Raw genomic sequence first — 23,875 nt, forward strand, 5'->3', positions numbered from 1 at the left:
TTTGGTTTTGTTCTCTGTCTCCCCCTTTTAGACTGTGAGCCCACTGTTGGGTAGGGACTGTCTCTATATGTTGCCAATTTGTACTTCCCAAGCGCTTAGTACAGTGCTCTGCACATAGTAAGCGCTCAATAAATACGATGGATGATGATATATTACGCCCAGAGTGCATCTTAAGTGAGTCACTTGAGTGAATCTCCGGAGCACAAACCGTGTACACAGTCTCCTCCACGAGCCAGCGCTGAATGGGTCTGGGAGGGAAGACGGGTTTTCGAGAGCGCTTGAGATCGCCCGTGCAAATCTAAAGCTTAATCACTCGGAAGAGACGGGTGTCCTTTAGAAACCCTGAGAGGAAAACTCCTCAAGCTCGATTCTAAATTGATAACGATAATGGTAATGCTCTGTTCATTCATTCAGTCGTATTTATTGAGCGCTTACTGTGTGCAGAGCACCGTATTAAGCGCTTGGGAAGTCCAAGTTGGCAACATATAGAGACGGTCCCTACCCAACAGTGGGCTCCCAGTCTAGAAGGGGGAGACAGGCAACAAAACAAAACATATTAACAAAATAAAATAGAATAAATATGTACAAATAAAATAGAGTAATAAATACATTCAAACATATATACATATATACAGAATACATATATACTTCACTCTGTGAAGGGGGGATTAAGACTGTGAACCCCATGTGTCCAACCTAATTGGCTTGTATCTACCCCAGCACTTAGGACAGTGCCTAGCACATATTAAATGATTAACGAATTCCATACCTCCTCCAGGAGGCCTTCCCAGACTGAGCCCCTTCCTTCCTCTCCATCCCCCCATCTTACCCCCTTCCCTTCCCCACAGCACCTGCATATATGTATATATGTTTGTACATATTTATTACTCTATTTATTTATTTTACTTGTACATATCTATTCTATTTATTTTATTTTGTTAGTATGTTTGGTTTTGTTCTCTGTCTCCCCCTTTTAGACTGTGAGCCCACTGTTGGGTAGGGACTGTCTCTAGATGTTGCCAACTTGTACTTCCCAAGCGCTTAGTACAGTGCTCTGCACACAGTAAGCGCTCAATAAATACGATTGATGTTGATGATTCCAAAAAATCCCTGGTCCTCAATGGACTCACGGTCTCAGTGGGAGGGAAAAGCAGGTATTTAATCCCCATTTTTCAGGTGAGGACACTGAAGGCCAGGGAAATTTAGTGACTTGCCCAAAGACACACCGCAGGCAAGCGGTAGAGCCAGAATTAGAACCCAGGTCCTCTGACTCCCCAGGCCGACGCTCTTTCCACTAGGTCATGATGCTTCCAAAACGTGTCAAATAAGCAGAGAAACACCATCAGGATTTTTACCTGTGAAACAGATGGAAAAGCAGCTTGATGGATTTAATAAAGAATCCCAAGGACCTGATTTTTCAATAAATGAGATAAGCTCTAGGCAGGCAGCTAACACTCACTAAATCTTGGGTTACCAGGCTGAGCAAGTGCTGTGAAAAATATTACCATTCCAGAGATATATTTTTTTATGGAAGGTGACACTAATACTCATTCCTGCAACATGTGCTAAGTGATTTGAGAAAATGAAATTGGATATTTTTTTTCACCCCTGTGGGGTAACAGGGACTCCTGTGATGATGAACACGTCTAGGCTTTAGTCAGTCACAGAACTGGCCTCTCAAATTGTGCATTTTGTATGATAAGGGTGCCCAATGGAAAAAAAAAATCTGGACTGGAGAAAGAAAAGGGAATTATAGGAAGGTTCCAAGAAGGGATGTGTCATGAACTGTAAAATTCATTTATTCAATGGTATTTATTGAGCACTTACTACGTGCAGAGCGTTGTACTAAGCGCTTGGAAGAGTACGATATAACGATAAACAGACACATTCCCTGTCCACAATGGGGTTACAGTCTAGAAGGGTAAAAGATGTAGTAAAACCAGCATGGCTCAGTGGAAAGAGACCGGGCTTGGGAGTCAGAAGTCGTGGGTTCGAATCCCGGCTCCGCCATTTGTCAGCTGTATGACTTTGGGGAAGTCGCTTAACTTCTCTGTGCGTCAGTTCCCTCATCTGTAAAATAGGGATTAAGACTGTGAGCCCCACGTGGGACAACCTGTTGACCTTGTATCTACCTCATCGCTTAGAACAGTGCTCAGCACACAGTAAGCACTGAACAAATGCCATCATTATTAAAAGGGGTTATTGCCTTACACCGTGGCTTCAGCGCTAAGCCACGAGAAGCAGCCTGGCCGGGCTTGGGAGTCAAAGGTCGTGGGTTCTATTCCTGCCTCTGCCACTTGTCAGCTGTGTGACTTTGGGGAAGTCGCTTAACTTCTCTGTGCCTCAGTTACCTCATCTGTAAAATGGGGATGAAGCCTGTGAGCCCCATGTGAGACAACCTGGTCATCTTGTTTCTACCCCAGTGCTTAGCACATAGTAAGTGCTTAAGAAATGCCATCATCATCATCATCATTATTATCGCCTTCTCATCCCAGCTAGGTCTCTGTGTATGGAAGCCTGAAAGACCGGCATCTTTTAGATCTGAACTGCTGTGGGATCTGGAATCACTCAGGGGCCTCACTTCACCTCACCCCTCACCTCCAGGGATTTCTCTCTCAGAAATTTCCTCTCTTCCTGTTCTCTCTGGTGGAGGGGTGAGGCTTACACCAAACCCCACAAAAAAATTCCACGGTCACGTATTAATGTGAAGAGAATTGACTGGTGCTTCTGTTCTACCTGAGGAGAACGCTGTCCACAGCATTGAGAATAGACAAAGAGGTAGAAAAACGAAGCAGGTTGACCAATCTGTCCTTAGGGCGACTCAAAGGCCGGGAGATTCAGGACAGTTGGAGTGTCCAACTTTCTTTAAGGCTGTGAGAATTGAACCTATGTATACTAATAGCATGAATAGCATGAACCTGTGTAAACTAAGAGAAGCAGCGTGGCTCAGTGGAAAAATTGCGGGCTTTGGAGTCAGAGGTCATGGGTTCAAATCCCAGCTCCGCCAATTGTCAGCTGTGTGACTTTGGGCAAGTCACTTCTGCTCTGGGCCTCAGTTACCTCATCTGTAAAATGGGGATGAAGACTGTGAGCCCCCCGTGGGCAACCTGATCACCTTGTAACCTCCCCAGCGCTGAGACAAGTGCTTTGCACATAGTAAGCGCTTAATAAATGCCATCATTAGTATAATTATTATTATTATTATTACTAACGCCTCCAGGGGAGATACTTACATCAACCAGCAAGACAGACTGACTACCACTGGGGACTTGGAACCTTATCTATCCATGATGCTCTGGAAATCATGAGAATGTCCCATCCCTCAGCTCTTTAGCTATGCAGGGATATTCACCTTGCTGGTCCTTAAGGTGAAGGAGGCTGAATCTTGCCCCACGGTGAAGAGGGAAAGGAACGGGGATATGAAAAGGTCTCTCGAAGCTGTGACCTCAACTCGTAGTTTTTATTCAACATGTCTGATCCAAACAATCAATGATATTTATTGAGAGCTTACTTTGTGCAGAGCACCGTTCTATGCACTTGGGGAAGTGGAAAATAATAATAACAATGATAATTGTGGCATGTGTTAAGCGCTTACTCTGTTCCAGGCACTGTATTAAGCGCTGGGGTAAATCAAATCAGGTTGGACACAGTCCCAGTCCTGCATGGGGCTCACAGTCTTAATCCTCATTTCACAGATGAGTTAACTGAGGCACAGAGAAGTGAAGTGACTTGTCCAAGGTCACACAGCAGTCAAGGAGCAGAGCTGGGATTAGAACCATTAGGCCAGGCTGCTTCTCAAGATAGATGGGCGTGATCCCTGCCCACGAGGCCTAGCAACAGAAGCAACTGGATAAGGGTGAGGAGGACAAGAGGATAAGAGAAACAGTATGGCCTAATGGATAGAAAAGCAGTTATATCCCTTTTATTCTCCCCTAGACTCGGCGGGGATCTTCTTGTACAGGAGAGAAGAGACTGACAAGAAAATCTTCAGATAAATAGCTGCTTCCTCCGCAGTTAATGGAAAAAGGAAGGAAGGAAACTGATCCGCGGAGAAATCTCCTCAAGGGAGGGGTCTAAGCAAACACGGGCCATCTCGTCCCATCCCTCTAATGATTTAGGACTAAAACTTGGCAATTCTGTTTCTTCCAGGTGCCTACAGAGCTGAGGCCTCTACTCCACTCTGCGACAACGTCATTTCCAGAAGATCCATGTAATGCCGCCACCATTTTACCTTTCTCGATCAGACTCCGAGGTAGGTCTGTACCTCCAAAGATATAAACATAAGGATGGGCTGAATACCTGACCTGTGGTGATCAGTGTGGCCATAGTTCTGTTTCAGAACCAACAAATCTCAACCTATCGGGTAGGGACTGTCTCTATATGTTGCCAATTTGTACTTCCCAAGCGCTTAGTACAGTGCTCTGCACATAGTAAGCGCTCAATAAATACGATTGATGATGATTACCTTGCCAGCGTTCAGTTCGGAAATGGCTGTCAGGATTTGCTGCCTGGATCCATCGGTCTTAATCCCCAGCTCTTTCAGATCCCCATCAGTAAGGGTGAGGAAGGCTTCCATATCCACCTGGGAGAAAAGGGAACCAGACACCGTTCTCAGATGCTGCAACAGTGAATTTGGGACGATTATATTTTGGCTTTGGAAAAAGAAGGCAACTTACCCTGCTAAATTCCTAATTTCATGTCAAAGGCTTGGCTGATACGTATGATATTTGTGTATATGTATGCATATATATATATATATATATATATATATATACATATAGATATAGATATCTATATATCTCTCTATATATTTTTAATAGCATTTGTTAAGCACTTACCATGTGCCAAACGCTATATTAAGCACTGGGACAGACACAAGTTAATTCGGTGGGACACAGTCCCTGTTCCACAGAGGGCTCAGTCTTAAACCCCATTTTACAGAGGAAGTAACTAAGGCACGGAGAAGTTAAGTGACTTGCCCAAGGTCACACAGCAGATGAGTGGCGGAGCCACGATTGGAACCCAGGTCCTTCTGAGTCATGGGCCCATGCTCTATCCACTAGGCCAACGGTACTTCTCTGCTGTTGGGGAAAAAGCCTGCTTCCTTTAACCAACGAGTTAACCGGTTTGGGTTTTGGCTAGGCTCCTAAAATGAAATCGCTAAGCAAACCCATGGGACTGGAATGAATATCAGTCAAACTCCCTCTGCACAGGCAAACTTTCTAATTTTAACTAAATTAAGGGCATTTGTGAATGGCAGAGTAATTTGGGCAATAATACTATTAGACATTGGAACACAGAAATCCCTGCGTGCCCGTGAAGGGGAGGAGAGAACTAGAGAGGCAGATAATGGAAGGACGTATTTTGGATTCAACCAGCAGTGGCAAAAATGGACAAAAAGCTTAGCTCCAGATATATGCATGTTCTCCCTCTAACCCCAAACTCATTTCTAATTACAAGTTAGGTAGTTTGGAATTAAGTGCTTTCACTGTGTGACCAACATTGTGCTAAGGACAGGATAATACAGAAAACAATAGGATCAGATACAATCCTTGCCCCCCATGATGGCTCACACTCAAAGGGAAAAGGAGAGACGATATCTCATCCTCATTTTAAAGAGGATGTAAATGAGGCACAGAGAAGTTAAGTGGCTTTCGTAAGATCACTCAGCAGGTTATTGGCAGTGCTGAGACTGCAGCCACAGGTTTCCAGACTCCAAGGCAAAGTTCTTTTCTCTATGCCACGAGTCTCCTGTGTGACCCTGGGCAAGTCACTTCACTTCTCTGTGCCTCAGTTACCTCACCTGTAAACTGGGGATTAAGACTGTGAGCCCCACGTGGGACATGGACTGTCTCCAACCTGATTAGATTGTGTTTACCCCAGAGTTTAGTACAGTGCCCAGCACAAAGTACTTAAATATCATAAAGAAAAATTGGCCACACTATCCCTTAAGGGGCTATTCTATCAGGATCTTCACTCCTGTGCTGATGGAGGGATTGCTTCTACACTTAAAAGAATTACTCTGGGAAACCTGTAGCTCTAAAGGAATGACATTAGCGGTAGCCCAAAAGCGTTTTGGGGAAAGATGGAAAATATCTGAGCTACGAAACTACCTCCCTCAGACTCCAGGCTGAAAGCTTGATGGCGGGGCTGAAGTGGTGACTGCCACCCTTCAATTTTAAGAAGGCTTTGCTTTTCCAATCCCCCTTCTAGACTGTGAGCCCGCTGTTGGGTAGGGACCGTCTCTATATGTTGCAAACTTGTACTTCCCAAGCGCTTAGTACAGTGCTCTGCACACAGTAAGCGCTCAATAAATACGTTTGAATGGATGAATGAATGAATAATCGTTTCAACCATTCCAAAAACTACTTTGTGATGACACGCCTTAAACTCTGCTAAATTCAGAGACTCTGAACAACAGTTTTGGGAACTTGAGAAATCTGCACACGGTGGAAGACAAGATCGTATTCACCCAGAAATACCCTTCTCTGGAGAGCTAGCAGACTCAGAACTGAAGAAAAGTCAGTGAGATTTCAGCTCAGGCTTCTGGTTGCGTGGCTACCGTTGCTAGCTGAAAAAGCCCACAACCCACAGAATGGCCAGAGCTGTTCTGGGAATAGTCATGGAATGAATGTTATGAATCTTACGTTGCCAATTTGTACTTCAAGCGCTTAGTACAGTGCTCTGCACATAGTAAGCGCTCAATAAATACAATTGATGATGATGAAAGAGGGAATCTTAAATCCTGAATTTAGATCGCGGAAGGAAAATTTACTCCGAAAGGATAAGCATATGTGTGGAAAAACGTTTTGGACCCCATTCTCTTAATTTTCCCAGCTGTTGCCATCACCTACCACACGCCTAAAACCCATACCTCGATTTCAGTTGATCAATGAACCAATGGCATTTAATGAGCGCTTACTGTGTGCAGAGCACTGTACTAAACGCATGGGAGAGTACAATCTAACAGATTTGGCAGAGACATTCTCTGCCCCCAAGGAGCCTATTACAGTCTAACAGGCTTTAAAAAAATTACAGATAGGTCCAGAAGTGCTGTGGGGTTCAGAGGGGGTGAATAAAGGGTACAAATCCAAGTTCAAGGGTGATACAGAAGGGACAGGGAGCTGGGGAAAAGAGATCTTGGCTGGGGAAGGCCATTAGGAGAAGATGTGATTTTTAAAAGGCTTTGAAGGTACGGAGAATATCATCACCCAGGGTCATCAGAATCAATCAGTGGTATTTGCTGAGCACTTTACTGTGTACAAACCACTTGGGAGGGGACACAAAGTCCACAGGCGTGTTGCCTATCTAGAGGGAATAGAGTTAGCTTCACATAGTATGTTACTAAATCCTGCTACTTTCTTTCTCCATATTGTTTCTCAGAACCACCCCTTCCTTTCCATCTAATGCAAGCAGCGTGGCTCAGTGGAAAGAGCCCGGGCTTTGGAGTCAGAGGTCGTGGGTTCAAATCCCGGCTCCGCCAATTGTCAGCTGTGTGGCTTCGGGCGAGTCACTTCACTTCTCTGGGCCTCAGTTCCCTCATCTGTAAAATGGGGATGAAGACTGTGAGCCCCCCGTGGGACGACCTGATCACCTTGTAACCGCCCCAGTGCTTAGAACAGTGCTTTGCACATAGTAAGTGCTTAATAAATGCCATTATTATTATTATTATTAAATGGCCACCACCTGGGCTCAAGGGTTAGACTGGATTATATTACTTCATCACCAAAATTGGAATGACTTAAAAAAACGCTTACCTCCTGCTCCTCAAAAATGGGCTGATATTTCTCCAGGGACAACTTTTTGAGGATTCCGGTCAATTCATCTTCAACAGGAAAAGAGAAAAGAGTTCAAAATAACTCATAATTTGAGAATGTCACAAACTGCATCATTAAAAAGCTATGTTAAAACCTGTATACTATGAACAAGAGTAATTAAAATGTCATGGTCAAATTCAAACCTATTACTACTTTCCTAATACCATAATCTACCTGGAAAATGAATGCATTCTTGAGACTGAGAACTGGAGACAGCAAGGCCTAATGGACAAAGCAGGGGCCTGGAAGCCAAAGAACCTGGGTTCTAATCCTGGCTCTGCCACCTGTCTGCTGTGTGACCTTGGGCAGGTCACTTAACTACTCTGTGCCTCAGTTTCCTCAACTGAAAATGGGTATTCAAAACCTGTTCTCCTTCCTATTTAGACTGTGAGCCCTGTGTGGGACAGGGATTATGCTTGACCTGATCAACTTATACCTACCCCAAAGCTTAGACATATAATAAGTGCTTAAAAAATACTTTAAAATCTCCATTTCTGCCCCTGAAAAAAAGCCTTTCTGTCATCACTAATTTTTGACCGATGATAGCGACCCGAGCTACCTAAATATCGAAGTCAACTTGGCTGTCTCCTGTCAGCCTGTACTGAGAAGAGAAATGGAACCATCTCTTGACAAAAAAGAGTTTAATCTCAGAGTAAAGAGGCACCTCAACCGTTACTAACCTGAGAAGAACTGCAGAGAAGAAAGGATACTGGCTTGGAGGAAAATGTTCTTCAGTCACAAGGCAGCAAAGAAGACCGCAAAGAGATAAGAGTCGAAAGAAAGGACATGAGAGATAGAGGGAGCCTAGGAGGTAAGTAGGAGAAAAAGCTCAGATTTCCAGGATCTGACTCGCAGTTGGCGAACCTCTCTTTAACACAAAATCAGCAGTCTGATAACGCGAAGCCGCGTGGCCTAGTGAAAAGAACACAGGACTGGGAGTTGGGAGAACCAGGTTCTAATCCTGACCCTGCCATCTGCCTGCCAGAGCACACTGGGCAAGTCACTTGACTACTCACACCTTGCAACCTCCCCAGCACTTAGAACAGTGCTTTGCACATAGTAAGCTTAACAAATGCCATCATTGTTATTACTCTGTTCTTCAGTTTCTTCATCTACAAAATGGAGATTAAATTTCGGTTCCCCCCCTCCTGCTTTCACTATGAGCCCTAAAGACTGTTTGATCAGATTCTCCTGAATCAAGGACTTGGCACAGTGCTCAGGTGCTTAGTTCACTGCTCGAGCGCTTAATACAGTTCTCTGTATATGATATGCCTCAATAAATGCCACTAATTGACTGAATCAACCCCAGAGCTTAGTACAGTGATTGATGCATAGAGCACTTAGTACTGTGATGAAGACTATTATTATCATTAACAACAGTAAATATATTTTGTCTCTCTTTAGAGCAGATCCTACCATTCATCCATTCATTCAATCGTATTTACTGAGCACTTACTGTGTGCACAGCACTGGACTAAGCGCTTGGGAAGTCCAAGTTGGCAACATATAGAGACGGTCCCTACCCAACAATGGGCTCACAGTCTAGAACGGGGAGACCAGCTAGGCCTGCACCAACTTTTCAGCTTCACTTAAGCCCCTAAGTAGAGAAGTAGTGTGGCCTAGTTGGATAGAGCACAGGCCTGGGAGATAAAAGGACCGAGGCTCTAATGTCTGCTGGGTGACCTTGGGGAAGTCACTTGACCCCATGGCCTAATGGATAAGGCACCTGTTTCCGGATCAGAAGATTGAGGGTTTGAGTTTTCTTCACGGTTGAGCTTTGTTTTCCTCTGTAACCTCATTATGGGCAGGGAATCTGTCTGTTTATTGTTATACTGAACTCTCCCAAGCACTTAGTACAGCAAGCAACATGGCACAGTGCATACAGCACGGGGCTGGGAGTAAGGTGGTCATGGGTTCTAATCCTGGCTCCTCCACTTGTCGGCTGTGTGGGCTTGGGTATGTCACTTTTCTGGGCCTCAGGTCCATCATCTGTAAAATGGCGATAATTCTGTGAGCCCGACGTTAGTCATGGACTGTGCTCAGCCTGATTAGCCCCAGTGAACAGCACTTTCACTGCTTAGCATTTAAAAAAAATCCACACAGACATAAAAGAGTGTCCATATCCCCCCCACCCGACTGACCATCGTCGGTGACGGTCCCGCTGCTAGATCCACCACTGCTCTTCGACTGCCTTTGGGAGGACGACGAGGACACTGAAGACTCTGCCTTGTGTCCCTTCGGGGACGGGGACGGAGTGAGGGTTGGAGACGTGCTTTTAGAGTTGGATGAGGTTCCAGACCGGGGCCTTCTGTTTGCCTCCAACTTCTGAGGCTAAAAAGGAGCAAAGAATAGTTGGTATACTCTGTGGGCAGGAACTGGGTCTGTTATATTTTAGACTGTTATCTTTTAGACTGTGAGCCCACTGTTGGGTAGGGACTGTCTCTATGTGTTGTCAATTTGTACTTCCCAAGCGCTTAGTACAGTGCTCTGCACATAGTAAGCGCTCAATAAATACGATTGATTGATTATATTGTATTCTCCCAAGTGCTTAGTACGGTGTTCTGCACACAGCAATCGCTCGATAAATACGACTGATGGAGTGACAGATACAACCACCTCAGCAAGAGGCAAACAGATTCCCCCGAGTGGAGCAGGGGCCAGAAGTTAGCAGCGTGAGGCCTGCAGCTTTTCTAACTTCCCCTCACCAATCTCCCTTGGAAGACACCCTGTCACCAACTGCAGCAGATGCCACTTTGAGCGCTCTCAGAATGTCATCGAGGCTTTCCACTGCCAACGTGGCCTCCTCCCATCAGCAAAGAAGCCACAGTTGGGGGTGGAGGCGGTGGAAGACCAAAACTCTTCTACCCCCTCTCCCTCACCCCTTCTGCCATTATCTGAGCAATTGTGATCTTGGGGGCATCCTCATTGAGAGCTATGGGCCCGGTGACCTCCTTAATAATAACTATAATAATAATTGTGGTATTTGTTAAGCTCTGACTATATAATAATAATAATGATGGTATTTGTTAAGCGCTTACTATGTGCAAAGCACTGTTCTAAGCGCTGACTACATGCCAGGCACCGTACAAAGCGCTGGGGTGGATACAAGCAAATCGGGTTGGACACAGTCCCTGTCCCACATGGGGATCACAGTTTCGATCTCCACTCTCTCTGTAGATTGCCCCCAGCCTTAATTGTAAATTTCTGGTGGGTGGGGCCTTGTGCTTGAAATATGCTTTCTCATACCAGCCTGGCACCTAGGATGGGCAATAAAACGCACAAAACACAACACTGGGAGAATTACTTCCCTTGTTGCAGCTGCTGCTACAACCTCACCTTCCAGCAATAGTGCCCCCAGCAAGGACAAGGCACCAGATAAGCCCAGGAAGTTTTGGGGGAGGGAGGGAGAACAGGAGGTTATTTTCAAAATTCAAAGAAAGACGATCATCTTCCTCGGTCGCATTTAAGGGACGCACCATGGCTGAGTGGAAAGAGCACAGGCCTGGGGGTCAGAGGACCTGGGTTCTAATCCCGGTTCTGCCAATCGCTTCCTACGTGACCTTGGGCATGTCGCTTGACTTCTCTGAGCCTCGGTTTCTTCAACTGTAAAATGGGGATTCAAAACCTCTCTCCTTAATTAAACTGTGAACCTCATGTGGGACAGGGGCTGTGTCTAACAAAGCTGATTCTATTTACCCCAGAGCTCAGAACAATGCTCAACACCTACAAAGTGCTTAAAAAAATACCATTTAAAAAATTTAAGACATGAGAACTCATGGACAGGGGATAGAGTGGGGGGGGAAATGTGAACATCGGAGCGATATTATCATCAGAGTAGGCCACGCACATCCTGGATTGGATTGATTCTATGCTGAGCCAGAGCAAATGAGCTGAACCTCACGCTGTGTGGAAGGGAACTAATCATCCAGTGAGCGAACTTTTCATTCTGATTTCCATTTCCAGCCGGGGTGGAGGGCAGTCTTGGGTCCCAGGCTGTCCCGAAAGGTTTTCGCACCACAGGATGAGCCTTCAATTCCCAGAGATATTTCCCTTTCTCCCGGCTATCCAAAGGATCAGCCCTCAGAAGCGGTAGAGACTCTGACAGGATGGAAGCGCAAGTCCAAAGATACCTTGAGGGAGGTAGGGCTGCCGGCGGTCTGAGGATCCTGGAGGACAAGGTGGGATCCAGGAGCTGGGCAGACAGGACTCTCCTGGACACTGGCTTTCTGTTCACACAATCCTGCTGCCTTTTTCCTTTGCGCTGCAATTTGGGACAAAACGCTATCTACGCTGCCACCTAAGGAATCATAAATAAACATTTATGCAACAGGTACGCTTTACTGAAAACACTCACAAACATCCCCACCAATATACTTCACATTATAAAATCAATTCCAGGAAATCATTTAAAGATGGCGTAATAACGCTCGTTTTCACTTGAGTCGATTTTGCTCGATTCACCAAAGATGGAATATAATTTACCACTTCAGTGTGTAAATGATCAAATGCCAAACCAAAGCTTATTTCGGCTGATGGCGGCAGAGGATGTTCGCTCAATCAGAAAGCTACAATTTCAGTTCTCATAATGTAATTTTGAAAGATGGAGGATTCCTAAAACTTTTACTGAAGTAATGACATTTGCAAGAGGGAAAACGAGAAGCAAGAGGGAAATTTAAGAGGCTTTAAAACAGGAAGCTGAATTTTGAACTGGATGGGGCTGTGCAGATGGATGAAGGCAAAAATCGGGATTCACGCTTCCCTTGGAACTAGAGGCTGTTTAAGGTTGGGAGTTTTTACATCTCAGTGAGGCTGCAGACGGCAGTTTATAGAGAGGCAAAGAAAGGTTTGAGGAGACTGTAGGTTCCCTCTGCTTTACCCCCCTCTCCACCCCACAGCACTTGTGCATATATGTATCTATTTATTATTCTATTTATTTTACTAATGACGTGTATATGTCTATAATTCTATTTATTTATATTGATGCTATTCAATCGTATTTATTGAGCGCGTACTGTGTGCAGAGCACTGTACTAAGCGCTTGGGAAGTCCAAGTCGGTGACATATAGAGACGATCCCTACCCAACAACGGGCTCACAGTCTAGGAGGGGGAGACAGACAACAGAACAAAACATGTAGACAGGTGTCAAAGTCGTCAGAACAAATGGAATTAAAGCTATATGCACATCAGTAACAAAATAAATAGAATAGTAAATATGGACAAGTAAAATAGAGTAATAAATTTGTACAAATACATATACAAATGCTGTGGGGAGGGGAAGGAGGTAGGGCGGAGGGGATGGGGAGGAAGGTCTGTCTCCCCGCTTCTAGACTGTGAGGCTATTGTTGGGTAGGGATTGTCTCTGTTTGTTGCCCAATTGTACTTTCCAAGCGCTTAGTACAGTGCTCTACACAGTAAGCGCTCAATAAATGACTGAATGATTGATAGCAGTGCTGATGTGGGCAAGAAAAGGGGTGGCATAAAAATTCAATGGACGGAGATAAAGGCGGGAAAGCAGGTGTTTGAATAGAAGACAGGAAACCACACAGACATCACGATCTTGTGGAGACAGCTACGGAATACTCTTTTTTCATTTCTGTCAGAATCCACAAACCCAATTCTTCAGATTATCAATGGTTTAACTCCTACGTTCTTCAGTCACTTTGGATAATAAACATATATCTTAAGCGTCTGATCTATTTTTCAGGGCAGGGAATGTGTCTACCAATTTTGTTGTAGTGCACTCTCCCAAGCGCTTAGAACAGTGCTCTGCACACAACAAGGGCTCAATAGACACCATGGACTGATTACAAAATAATAGCGTGGATTTGAGGGGGGAACAGCCAGAAAGCCAAAGCGTGAGATGAAATTCAATTTCCCTAGACATGAAAGAAAATTGGAAAACAGGACTTAAATACAGGCCAAAAACAAGAACCAGCAAAAGGCTGTCTTTTATTAAATGGGAAGGATTTGCTAAAAATAAATGTCAAAAAAAGTAAATCTCTTAATGCTTTAATTGCAAGAAAAACAGGTGTCACCTACAATGAGAGGGCAAGAAGTCAAGTCCAAAAAAGAAAAGACAGCTGTGATTTCTAATCAATCAACTGTATTTACTGAGCGCTTAGTGGGTGCAGAGTACTGTACTAAGTGCTTGGAGAGTATAAAATAACAATGTCACAGAGTGGGTAGACACATTCTCTACCCAAATCGAGATTTTCTGAGGTGTGTGCAGACGATTGTTTTCGCCAGCACAGGAGATGCGATTAGTTTGCGTTTTTTTCCGAAATCTATTATCCCTGGCTTTTTGCATCTTCAGGGACAAGAGAAATTAGTTGGAGACACTGTGGATCATTTTTTTGATCCTTTACGGAGCCCTACTGAGTTTCCCAAAGGCAGAAAAGGCCAAACAAAGCCTCTATTTTTTAAAAAAATTAATAAAGAAGGAAAAATTAAAGGCCAATCAATTTGGTTCCAATGCCTGTAATAACACTGGGACAAACCCAAGAACCATTAATTTACAAAACACGCAGAAGACCGGGTACATAGTTTGTGATCATCACACCTTGCCAAATTAACCTAATTTTCTTCTGTGATGATGACACAGGCCTGGTAGATGAGAGAGATGGAGTGGATATCAGAGGTTAGAAGGTCTTTTTTTTATTATCTTTTCTTAATCTCCTTGCCTGGTAAGTTTGCTCTAAGGCTGGCCAGGGGAGCTGCAAACAGTTTGAAGACAGAAAGAACACTTGTTTTCTTCAGTATTTACCCTAAAACCATTATAAATCTCACACGGAACCACCAAATACCAAACCCAAGGACTCACTAAAATGACAACTGTGAGCCCATATCCCAGGAGGTGAGTCTTAATAAAGGGAGAGCATTCTTCTGGCAACCTAATAACACCAGTAAACCCAAGCCGCATGGCACAGTGGCTAGAGCACGGGCCTAGGAGTTGGAAGGCTATTCAATCGTATTTATTGAGCGCTTACTGTGTGCAGAGCACTGTATTAAGCGCTTGGGAAGTCCAAGTTCGCAACATATAGAGACGGTCCCTCCCCAACAGCGGGCTCACAGTCTAGAAGGCTATGGGTTCTAATCCCGGCTCCACCACTTGTCTGCTAGGTGACCTTGGGTAAGTCACTTCACTTCTTTGGGCCTCAGTTCCCTCATCTGTCAAATGGGGATTGAGACTGTGAACCCCATGGGGGACAGGAGCTGCGTCCAACCCGATTTGCTTGTATCCACCAAGCGCTTAGGACAGTGCCAGGCACATAGTAAGCGCTTAACAAATACCACAATTATTATTATTAAGATGCGGTTAAAGAGCCCTTTTCAGTGTAGGAGTTCAGCAGGCTCTAAGCGCTTAACAAATACCACAATTATTATTATTAAGATGCGGTTAAAGAGTCCTTTTCAGTGTAGGAGTTCAGCAGGCTCATCTCAAGTTTCTTTGTGGGTTCCACTATTCCTGGGCATTCAATCTCATGCTCGACATTCATTCATTCAATCACATTTATTCATTCATTCATTCAATCGTATTTATTGAGCGGTTACTGTGTGCAGAGCACTGTACTAAGCGCTTGGAAAGTACAAATTGGCGACATATAGCGACGGTCCCTACCCAACAACGGGCTCACTTGAGCGCTTACTGCGTGCACAGCACTGTACTAAGCGCTTGGGAAGTCCAAGTTGGCAACATATAGAGACGGTCCCTACCCAACAGTGGGATCACAGTCTAGAAGAGGGGGACAGAGAACAAACCATATTAACAAAATAAAATAAATAGAATAAATATGTACAAATAAAATAAATAGACATCCAACTTGGAGGTGAATCTAACCTTTCTTTCTCTTCCGACATTTGAGTCGCTCAGTCTACCTGGTACAATTTGAGACGGATGGACTTACCTGATCTATTATGCAGCTCGCCGCCGGGCCTGTTGACTCCGCCGGTGCTGTTGGAGCCCCCAGAAGAATGTGGGGAGGGGCTGAAGTTGCCTGAATTGGAGGAGGAAGCTGGACTTCTCGAGACGGCGGGAAATTTAACTGCCCTTGCTCCTCGACTGACAGACGTCTGAAAGAAGACAACGCTTTTTTCTTCCTTTCAGATAGGTCAGAGCTTAATAAAAGCAGCTTATCAAAAGAATATCTCCTCTAAGAGGCCTTCCCTGACTACGCCCTCATTTCCTCTTTTCCCACTCCTTTCTGCATCACATTTGCATTTGGATTTGCACCCTTTGGTCACCCTTTTCTCAGCACTCATGTATTTATCTGCAGAGGCGGAATTAGAACCCAGGTCCCCGTAGAATCCCAGAGGAAAGGCCCATTGCCCTTGACCAAATCTAACTACTGCTTTCCTGGATAAAAGGGAGAATCAGCATGGCCTAGTGGAGAGAGCCCAGGCCTGGGAACCAGAAGGGCATACTACCCGTGTGACCTTGGGCAATTCCCTCATCTGTAAAATGCGGATTAAAACTGTGAGCCCCACGTGAGACAGGGACTGCTTCCAACTCGATTTGCTTGTAGTAATAATAATAATAATAATGTTGGTATTTGTTAAGCGCTTACTATGTGCAAAGCACTGTTCTGAGCGCTGGGGTAGATAAAAGGTAATCACGTTGCCCCACGAGGGGCTCACAGTCTTCATCCCCATTTTACAGATGAGGCTCAGAGAAGTGAAGTGACTTGCCCAAAGTCACACAGCTGGCAAGTGGGAGGAGCCAGGATTTGAACCCACGGCCTCTGACTCCAAAGCCTGGGATCTTTCCACTGAGCCACGCTGCTTCCCACCCCACTGCTTAGTATAGTGCCTGACACCTAGTATGCCCTTGGCAACTATCACAATTATTACGATTTAGGGAAATTGAAGGCCTGCGAAAGGCGGAAACACAGAGGACACCAGAGCTTGAGCTCCAAAACAGGATGGCGCCTGACTCCCTCTGAGGTTGTTCACTCCTGCAAGTTCCTAAGAAATAGTATGTAACGATTTAAGCTCTTTAAGGGCAAGAATTGTGTCTACCGATTTGTACTCCTCTAGACTAAACTCCTTTTGCACAGGAAACATGTCTACCAACTCCGTTGTACTCTCCCAAGCACTTAGTATAGTGCTCTGCTCACTAATAATAATAATAATGGCATTTATTAAGTGCTTCCTATGTGCAAAGAACTGTTCTAAGCGCTGGGGAGGTTACAAGGTGATCAGGTTGTCCCATGGGGGGTTCACAGTCTTAATCCCCATTTTGCAGACGAGGGAACTGAGGCTCAGAGAAGTGACTTGCCCAAAGTCACACAGCTGACACGTGGCGGAGCCAGGATTTGAACCCATGATCTCTGACTCCAAAGCCCATGCTCTTTCCACTGAGCCACACCGCTTCTCTAATGAGCAGAGTGGCTTAATAGAGGGAGCATGGGCCAGAAGGACCTGGGTTCTAACCCCGGCTCGGCCGCGTGTCTGCTGCGTAAATTTGGGTAGGTCACTTAGCTTCACTAAGCCTCAGTTCCCTCATCTGCAAAATGGGGATTAAGACTGGTAGCCCCCAGTGGGATGGGGGCAGTGTCCAATCTGATTAATTTGTACCTACCCCAGTGCTTAAAACAGTGCTTGGATCAGGGTGGGCTCCTGCCTGCTACCAGCTTGTGAATAGATCAGATCACACCTCCTCCGAGAGGCCTTCCCCGCTTAAGCCCTCTTTCTCCAGCTCCCTCCCCATCCTGTGTCAATTATGCACTTGGATCTGTGACATTTAGTATTCGCCCCTCCCTCATCTCCACAGCACTCATGTACATGTCTATAAATTACATATTATGAATTTTTTCATTTATAGTAACGCCTGTCTCCCCATCTGGATTGCAAACGCACTGAAGGCAGAGAACTTTTCTACCAGCTCTGTTGTATTATACTCCTCCAAGTGCTTAGTTCAGTGCTCCGCACACAGAAACTCACTCAATAAATACCCTGAATTGATTGACGGATGCCGTTTTCCTAAGCATCTCCCCCCACGGCCCCCCAAAATCCATGACAATCCTTCGGGAAGACCCGGGACCGTAGCAAAGGGACAATGCCACGGACTGTTTCCTGCTTACACGTGGTCAAAAAATAACTCCCCTCCATCCTAGTGAACCAGTAACAACGTCCGTTCCATCTCTACTAGGCGATGGTTAATCCCGTCACAGGCCGCTGATTTACACCCCAACTTGCCAAGCTTCGGAGACCTCAGGGCACAGCCAGGTTAAAATGCTTTTTAACAATTAAGCCCGTTATTAAAGTTCAAGACCAAGGAAGCCAGGGAGCTCTCTGTATTTACAGAAAGGTCAAATCAGCCTTAAAAAGCTTCAGAGGCCTGATGAACTGGACCGCTTTTCTACCAGACTTTGTTGGTGGTTTCAAACCAAATTGGCTTGAGTCTGCCCAAATTTCAATTCCGTCCCACTGAAAGTTCGAAAATGGTTTAGGAAACGCGCCTGGGAACGAACTACACTAACCACTTATAACCGCGCTACTTCCCACCACATTTTTTGAAATGGCATTTGGTATGCGCTTACTATCTGCCAGGCACTGTACTAAACGCTGCGGTAGATACAAGCTGATCATTCATTCATTCATTCATTGAGCGCTTACTGTGTGCACAGCACTGTACTAAGCGCTTGGGAAGTACAAGTTGGCAACATATAGAGATGGTCCCTACCCAACAGCGGGCTCACAGTCTACAAGATCAGGTTGGACATGGTCCATGCCCCACGTGGGGAACCACGGTCTTAATCCCCATTTTACAGATGAGGTTTCTGAGGCACAGAAAAGTTCAGTGATTTGCCCAAGGTCACACAGCAGAAAGAGGTGGAGCCGGAATTAAAACGCAGGTCCTTCTGATTCCCAGGCCCGTGCTCTATCCACTAAGCAACGCTGCTCCGAACAGAAGCGGGAAGATCGGGATTAAATCTTTCGGAACAATACTTGGAATAAAAAGACGGTGTTAACATTTCAGAACATACTTCCCATTTTACTGCCCAATTAGCTTTCAAGAGATCACTAATGCATGGTGGAACTAATTTCTGCCTAATTGCACCTCGATGCAATTTTAAATATTTGTGCAAATTATCCCGAACAGACAGGAAGAGCTACGTAACGCTCCTTGGGCGCAACGGAGGGGAGTCCCTCACAGATCAGAAATTCCAATCGACGGGAATCATTTCTATTTTCTTGCATCCCAGACTTCAGAAAGCGGACGGCCACCTCGCTCTGGGAAACCGAACCGTTTATGAGAAATCCCCGCCAAACGACCAGAGGAGCAGTTTGGCCTAGTGGAAAGAGCACTGGAGTGGGAGTGAGAAGACCTGGTTCTAATATAATAATAATAATAATAATAATAATTGGCATTTGTTAAGCGCTTACTATGTGCAAAGCACTGTTCTAAGTGCTGGGGAGGATACAGGGTGATCAGGTTGCCCCACGTGGGGCTCACAGTCTTCATCCCCATTTTCCAGATGAGGGAACTGAGGCTCAGAGAAGTTAAGTGACTTGCCCAAGATCACACAGCAGACATGTGGCGGAGCCGGGGTTCGAACCCATGACCTCTGACTCCAAAGCCCGGGCTCTTTCCGCTGAGCCACGAATCCCGCCCCTGCTTCCTATTTACTGTGTGACCTCGGACCTTTTAACTTCTCTGAGCCTCAGTTTCCTCACCTGCAAAATGGGGATTCAATCCCGGTCGTGCCTCAGTTTCCTCACCTGTAAAATGGGGATTCAATCCCGGTCCTCCCCACTTCTTCGGCTGTGAATCCTATGTGGGGCAGGGATTGTGTCCGATGTGATGACCTTGCATCTACCCCAGTGCTTAAAATAGTGCTTGACGCATAGTAAGCGTTTAACAAATATAATAATTAGCAAATTTCCTGCCCTCCATGTTTCTCCTTCAATCGAGGGATTAGCACGTATGTGAGGCCAGGATGACTTATTTACATCTTCCCACAAGATTGTAAACCGCTTAAGAGAAGCAGCGTGGCTCCGTGGAAAGAGCCCGGGCTTTGGAGTCAGAGGTCATGGGTTCAAATCCCGGCTCTGCCAATTGTCAGCTGTGTGACTTAAGGCAAGTCACTTCACTTCTCTGGGCCTCAGTTCCCTCATCTGGAAAATGGGGATGAAGACTGCGAGCCCCCCGTGGGACAACCTGATCACCTTGTAACTTCCTCAGCGCTTAGAACAGCGCTTTGCTGAGTAAGTGCTTAATAAACGCCATTATTATATTATTATTAAGGGCAGCAGCGTGGCTCAGTGGAAAGAGCCCGGGCTTTGGAGTCAGACACCATGGGTTCAAATCCCGGCTCTGCCAATTGTCAGTTGTGTGACTGTGGGCAAGTCACTTAACTTCTCTGTGCCTCAGTTCCCTCATCTGGAAAATGGGGATTAAAACTGTGAGCCCCCCGTGGGACAACTTGATCACCTTGTATCCCCCCAGCGCTTAGAACAGTGCTTTGCACATAGTAAGCGCTTAACAAATACCATCGTTATTATTATTATTACCAATTCTATTGTACTGGACACTCCCGAGCGCTTAGGCCAGTGCTCTTCAGACCGTAAGCGCTCAATAAATACCAACTGACCGACTGAAGGCGGTAACACCCAACAGCAGCGTGCCTCAATGGAAAGAGCACAGGCTTGGGAGTCAGAGGTCACGGGTTCAAATCCCGGCTCTGCCAACTGTCAGCTGGGTGACTTTGGGCAAGTCACTTGACTTCTCTGTGCCTCAGTGACCTGATCTGTAAAATGGGGATGAAGACTGTGAGCCCCACGTGGGACAACCTGATCATCTTGTATCCTCCCTAGCACTTAGAACAGTGCTTTGCACATAGTAAGCGCTTAACAAATGCCATTATTATAGAGAAGCAGCATGGCTCATCCGGGCTTGGGAATCAGAGGTCGTGGGTTCTAATCCCGGCTCCACCACTTGTCAGCTGTGTGACTTTGGGCAAATCACTTAATTTCTCTGTGCCCCAGTTCCCTCATCTGTAAAATGGGGATTAAGACTGTGAGCCCCACGTGGGACAACCTGATCACCTTGTATCTACCCCATTGCTGGGAACATAGTAAGAAAAGCAGCGTGACTCAGTGGCAAGAGCCTGGGCTTGGGTGTCAGAGGTGCTGGGTTCTAATCCTGGCTCCGCCACTTGTCAGCTGGGTGGCTTTGGGCATGTCACTTCATTTCTCTGTGCCTCAGTTCCCTCGTCTGTGAAATGGGGATGAAGACTGTGATTACCTGATTGCCTTGTATCCCCCCAGCGCTTAGAACAGTGCTTGGCACGTAGTAAGAGCTTAACAAATGCCATCATCATTATTATTATTATTATTTGGTGGTACGGCCGAGGAACTCACCGAGTCTGAGTTGCCCCGGCTGTTCGGGAGGGGCTTAGCCCCTCTCTGGGGCAATGCCGTCTTCGCTGGTTCAGCCTTGCCCTCTCTGTTCGCCCTCGTCCGGTCCGAGTGTCCGAGCTCAAAGTTGGAAGGCGGTAAGAACGGGGGAATGACGGCTTTCAGCTTATCGCTGGGGAGTCTGGTGAAAGGAGCTCCGTTTCGTAACTGAAAGAGACAAGACCTTCAGGAAAACGGCCGCCTTAGGAGGGAAGAACGGGGAACAGGCTGGATTTTCTCACCATGGTCGTCAGCAGGGTGTCTTCTTTGTCGGCTCTCAAGGCGCTAGGCCCTGAAAAGCAGATCGGACACTCGTTATTGAAGGCCCGTCGTCTCCTCCAAGAAGCCTTCCCTGACTAAACCCTCCTTTCCTCTTCTCCCCCTCCCTTCTGCGTCACCCTGGGAAGCAGTGTGGCTCAGTGGAAAGAGCCCGGGCTTTGGAGTCATCATCATCAATCGTATTTATTGAGCGCTTACTATGTGCAGAGCACTGTACTAAGCGCTTGGGAAGTACAAATTGGCAATATATGGAGACAGTCCCTACCCAACAGTGGGCTCACAGTCTAAAAGGGGGAGTCAGAGATCATGGGTTCAGATCCCGGCTCCGCCACTTGTCAGCTGGGTGACGTTGGCCAAGTCGCTTCACTTCTCTGGGCCTCTGCAAAAATGGGGATGAGGACTGTGAGCCCCCCGTGGGACAACCTGATCACCTTGTAACCTCCCCAGCGCTTAGAACAGTGCTTTGTACTGAGCATCATCATCATCTTCATCACCAATCGTATTTATTGAGCGCTTACTGTGTGCAGAGCACTGTACGAAGCGCTTGGGAAGTACAAGTTGGCAACATATAGAGACAGTCCCTCCCCAACAGTGGGCTCACAGTCTAAAAGGGGGAGTTCTAAAACGGGGAGATGGCTCAGTGGAAAGAGCCCGGGCTTTGGAGTCAGAGGTCATGGGTTCAAATCCCGGCTCCGCCACTTGTCAGCTGTGTGACTTTGGGCAAGTCACTTCACTTCTCTAGGCCTCAGTGACCTCATCTGTAAAAATGGGGATTAAGACTGTGAGCCCCCCGTGGGACAACCTGATCACCATGTAACCTCCCCAGCGCTTAGAACAGTGTTTTCTACTGCGCGTGGCTCAGGGGAAATAGCACGGGCTTTGGAGTCAGAGGTCATGGGTTCAAATCCCGGCTCCGCCAATTGTCAGCTGTGTGACTTTGGGCAAGTCACTTCACTTCTCTGGGCCTCAGTGACCTCATCTGTAAAAATGGGGATTAAGACTGTGAGCCCCCGTGGGACAACCTGATCACCTTGGAATCTCCCCAGCGGTTAGAACAGTGCTTTGTACATAGTAAACGCTTAATAAATGCCATCATTATTATTATTTGCTCCCTTTATTCACCACCCTTGCCCCCAGGACCACAGCACTTCTGTACATTCTGTACTTCTGTACATTTCTAGACTGTGAGCCCACTGTTGGGTAGGGACCGTATCTATATATTGCCAACTTGTACTTCCCAAGCGCTTAGTACAGTGCTCTGCACACATTAAGTGCTCAATAAATACGATTGAATGAATGAATTCCCACAATGTATTCATTTACGTGAATGTCTGTGTTCCCCTCTAGACTGTACGCTCACTGAGGGCAGGGAACGTGTCTACCAATACTGAATTACTCTCCCAAGTGCTCACTTCAGTGCTCTAAATAATGATTATGGTATTTGTTAAGCGCTTACTATGTGCCAAGCACTGTTCTAAGCACTGGGGGAGATACAAGGTGGTCAGGTTGTCCCACGTGGGGCTCACAGTCTTAAGTCCTGTTTTACAGATGAGGTAACTGAGGACCAGAGAAGTGAAGTGACTTACCCAAGGTAACACAGCAGACAAATGGCGGAGCTGGGATTAGAGCCAGTAGAGAAGCAGCGTGGCTCAGTTGAAAGAACCCGGGCTTGGGAGTCAGAGGTCATGGGTTCTAATCCTGGCTCCGCCACGTCTGCTGTGTGACCTTGGGCAAGTCACTTCATTTCTCTGAAACTCAGTGACCTCATCTGTAAAATGGGGATTAAGACTGTGAGCCCCACATGGGCCAACCTGATCACCTTGTATCCCCCCCCAGCGCTTAGAACAGTGCTTCGCACATAGTAAGCGCTTAACAAATGCCATCTTTATTATTAAATACTCAGTAAATACGATTGAATGATTGACACTAAAAAATCCCATGTGCCCAGAACACAAGCGTAAAGCAGGATATCCGCGCCTCAGGAATGCTTTCCTTAGAGCATGTTTTCCTTTCGTGTTTTAAATCACTGAGGTAATCATTTAGCGAACCAGCATGGCTCTAGCCCGGGCTTTGGAGTCAGAGGTCATGGGTTCAAATCCCGACTCCGCCGCTTGTCAGCTGTGTGACTTTGGGCAGGTCGCTTAACTTCTCTGAGCCCTCATCTGTAAAATGGGGATTAAGACTGTGAGCCCCCCCATGGGACAACCTGATCACCCCCCAGCGCTTAGAACAGTGCTTTGCACATAGTAAGTGCTTAACAAATACCATCATCATTATTAAAATTATTATTGTGGTATTTGTGGAATTTGTTAAGCACTAACTTTAGGCACTGTCCTAAAATCTGGGGTGAATTCACACAAATAAATTCAGTCCACGTCCC

At 46.0% G+C, this 23,875-nt stretch overlaps 1 protein-coding gene and 1 long non-coding RNA gene across 3 annotated transcripts in view; one reads left to right on the top strand and one right to left on the bottom strand.

Annotated features, from left to right (window-relative positions):
• Positions 1-15,957, top strand: part of LOC119948922 — a 43,312-nt gene extending 27,355 nt beyond the window's left edge. Inside the window, exons 2-3 of the long non-coding RNA XR_005457056.1 lie at positions 4,150-4,252; positions 15,739-15,957. This is a non-coding gene — a long non-coding RNA (uncharacterized LOC119948922). The remainder of the gene's footprint in view (positions 1-4,149; positions 4,253-15,738) is intronic.
• ANKS6 (ankyrin repeat and sterile alpha motif domain containing 6) overlaps positions 1-23,875 on the bottom strand; it is a 43,460-nt gene that overhangs the window by 4,009 nt on the left and 15,576 nt on the right. For both annotated transcript variants that reach the window (XM_038770477.1, XM_038770478.1), the window contains exons 8-14: positions 21,459-21,508; positions 21,181-21,384; positions 15,723-15,888; positions 11,948-12,114; positions 9,959-10,148; positions 7,758-7,825; positions 4,466-4,582 (exon numbers count right to left, since the gene is read on the bottom strand). In XM_038770477.1, coding sequence (XP_038626405.1) covers positions 4,466-4,582; positions 7,758-7,825; positions 9,959-10,148; positions 11,948-12,114; positions 15,723-15,888; positions 21,181-21,384; positions 21,459-21,508 — 962 coding nt within the window. The remainder of the gene's footprint in view (positions 1-4,465; positions 4,583-7,757; positions 7,826-9,958; positions 10,149-11,947; positions 12,115-15,722; positions 15,889-21,180; positions 21,385-21,458; positions 21,509-23,875) is intronic.

The sequence above is a fragment of the Tachyglossus aculeatus genome, chromosome X3, assembly GCF_015852505.1.
Source record: "Tachyglossus aculeatus isolate mTacAcu1 chromosome X3, mTacAcu1.pri, whole genome shotgun sequence".
In the NCBI taxonomy this organism is placed as follows: domain Eukaryota; kingdom Metazoa; phylum Chordata; class Mammalia; order Monotremata; family Tachyglossidae; genus Tachyglossus; species Tachyglossus aculeatus.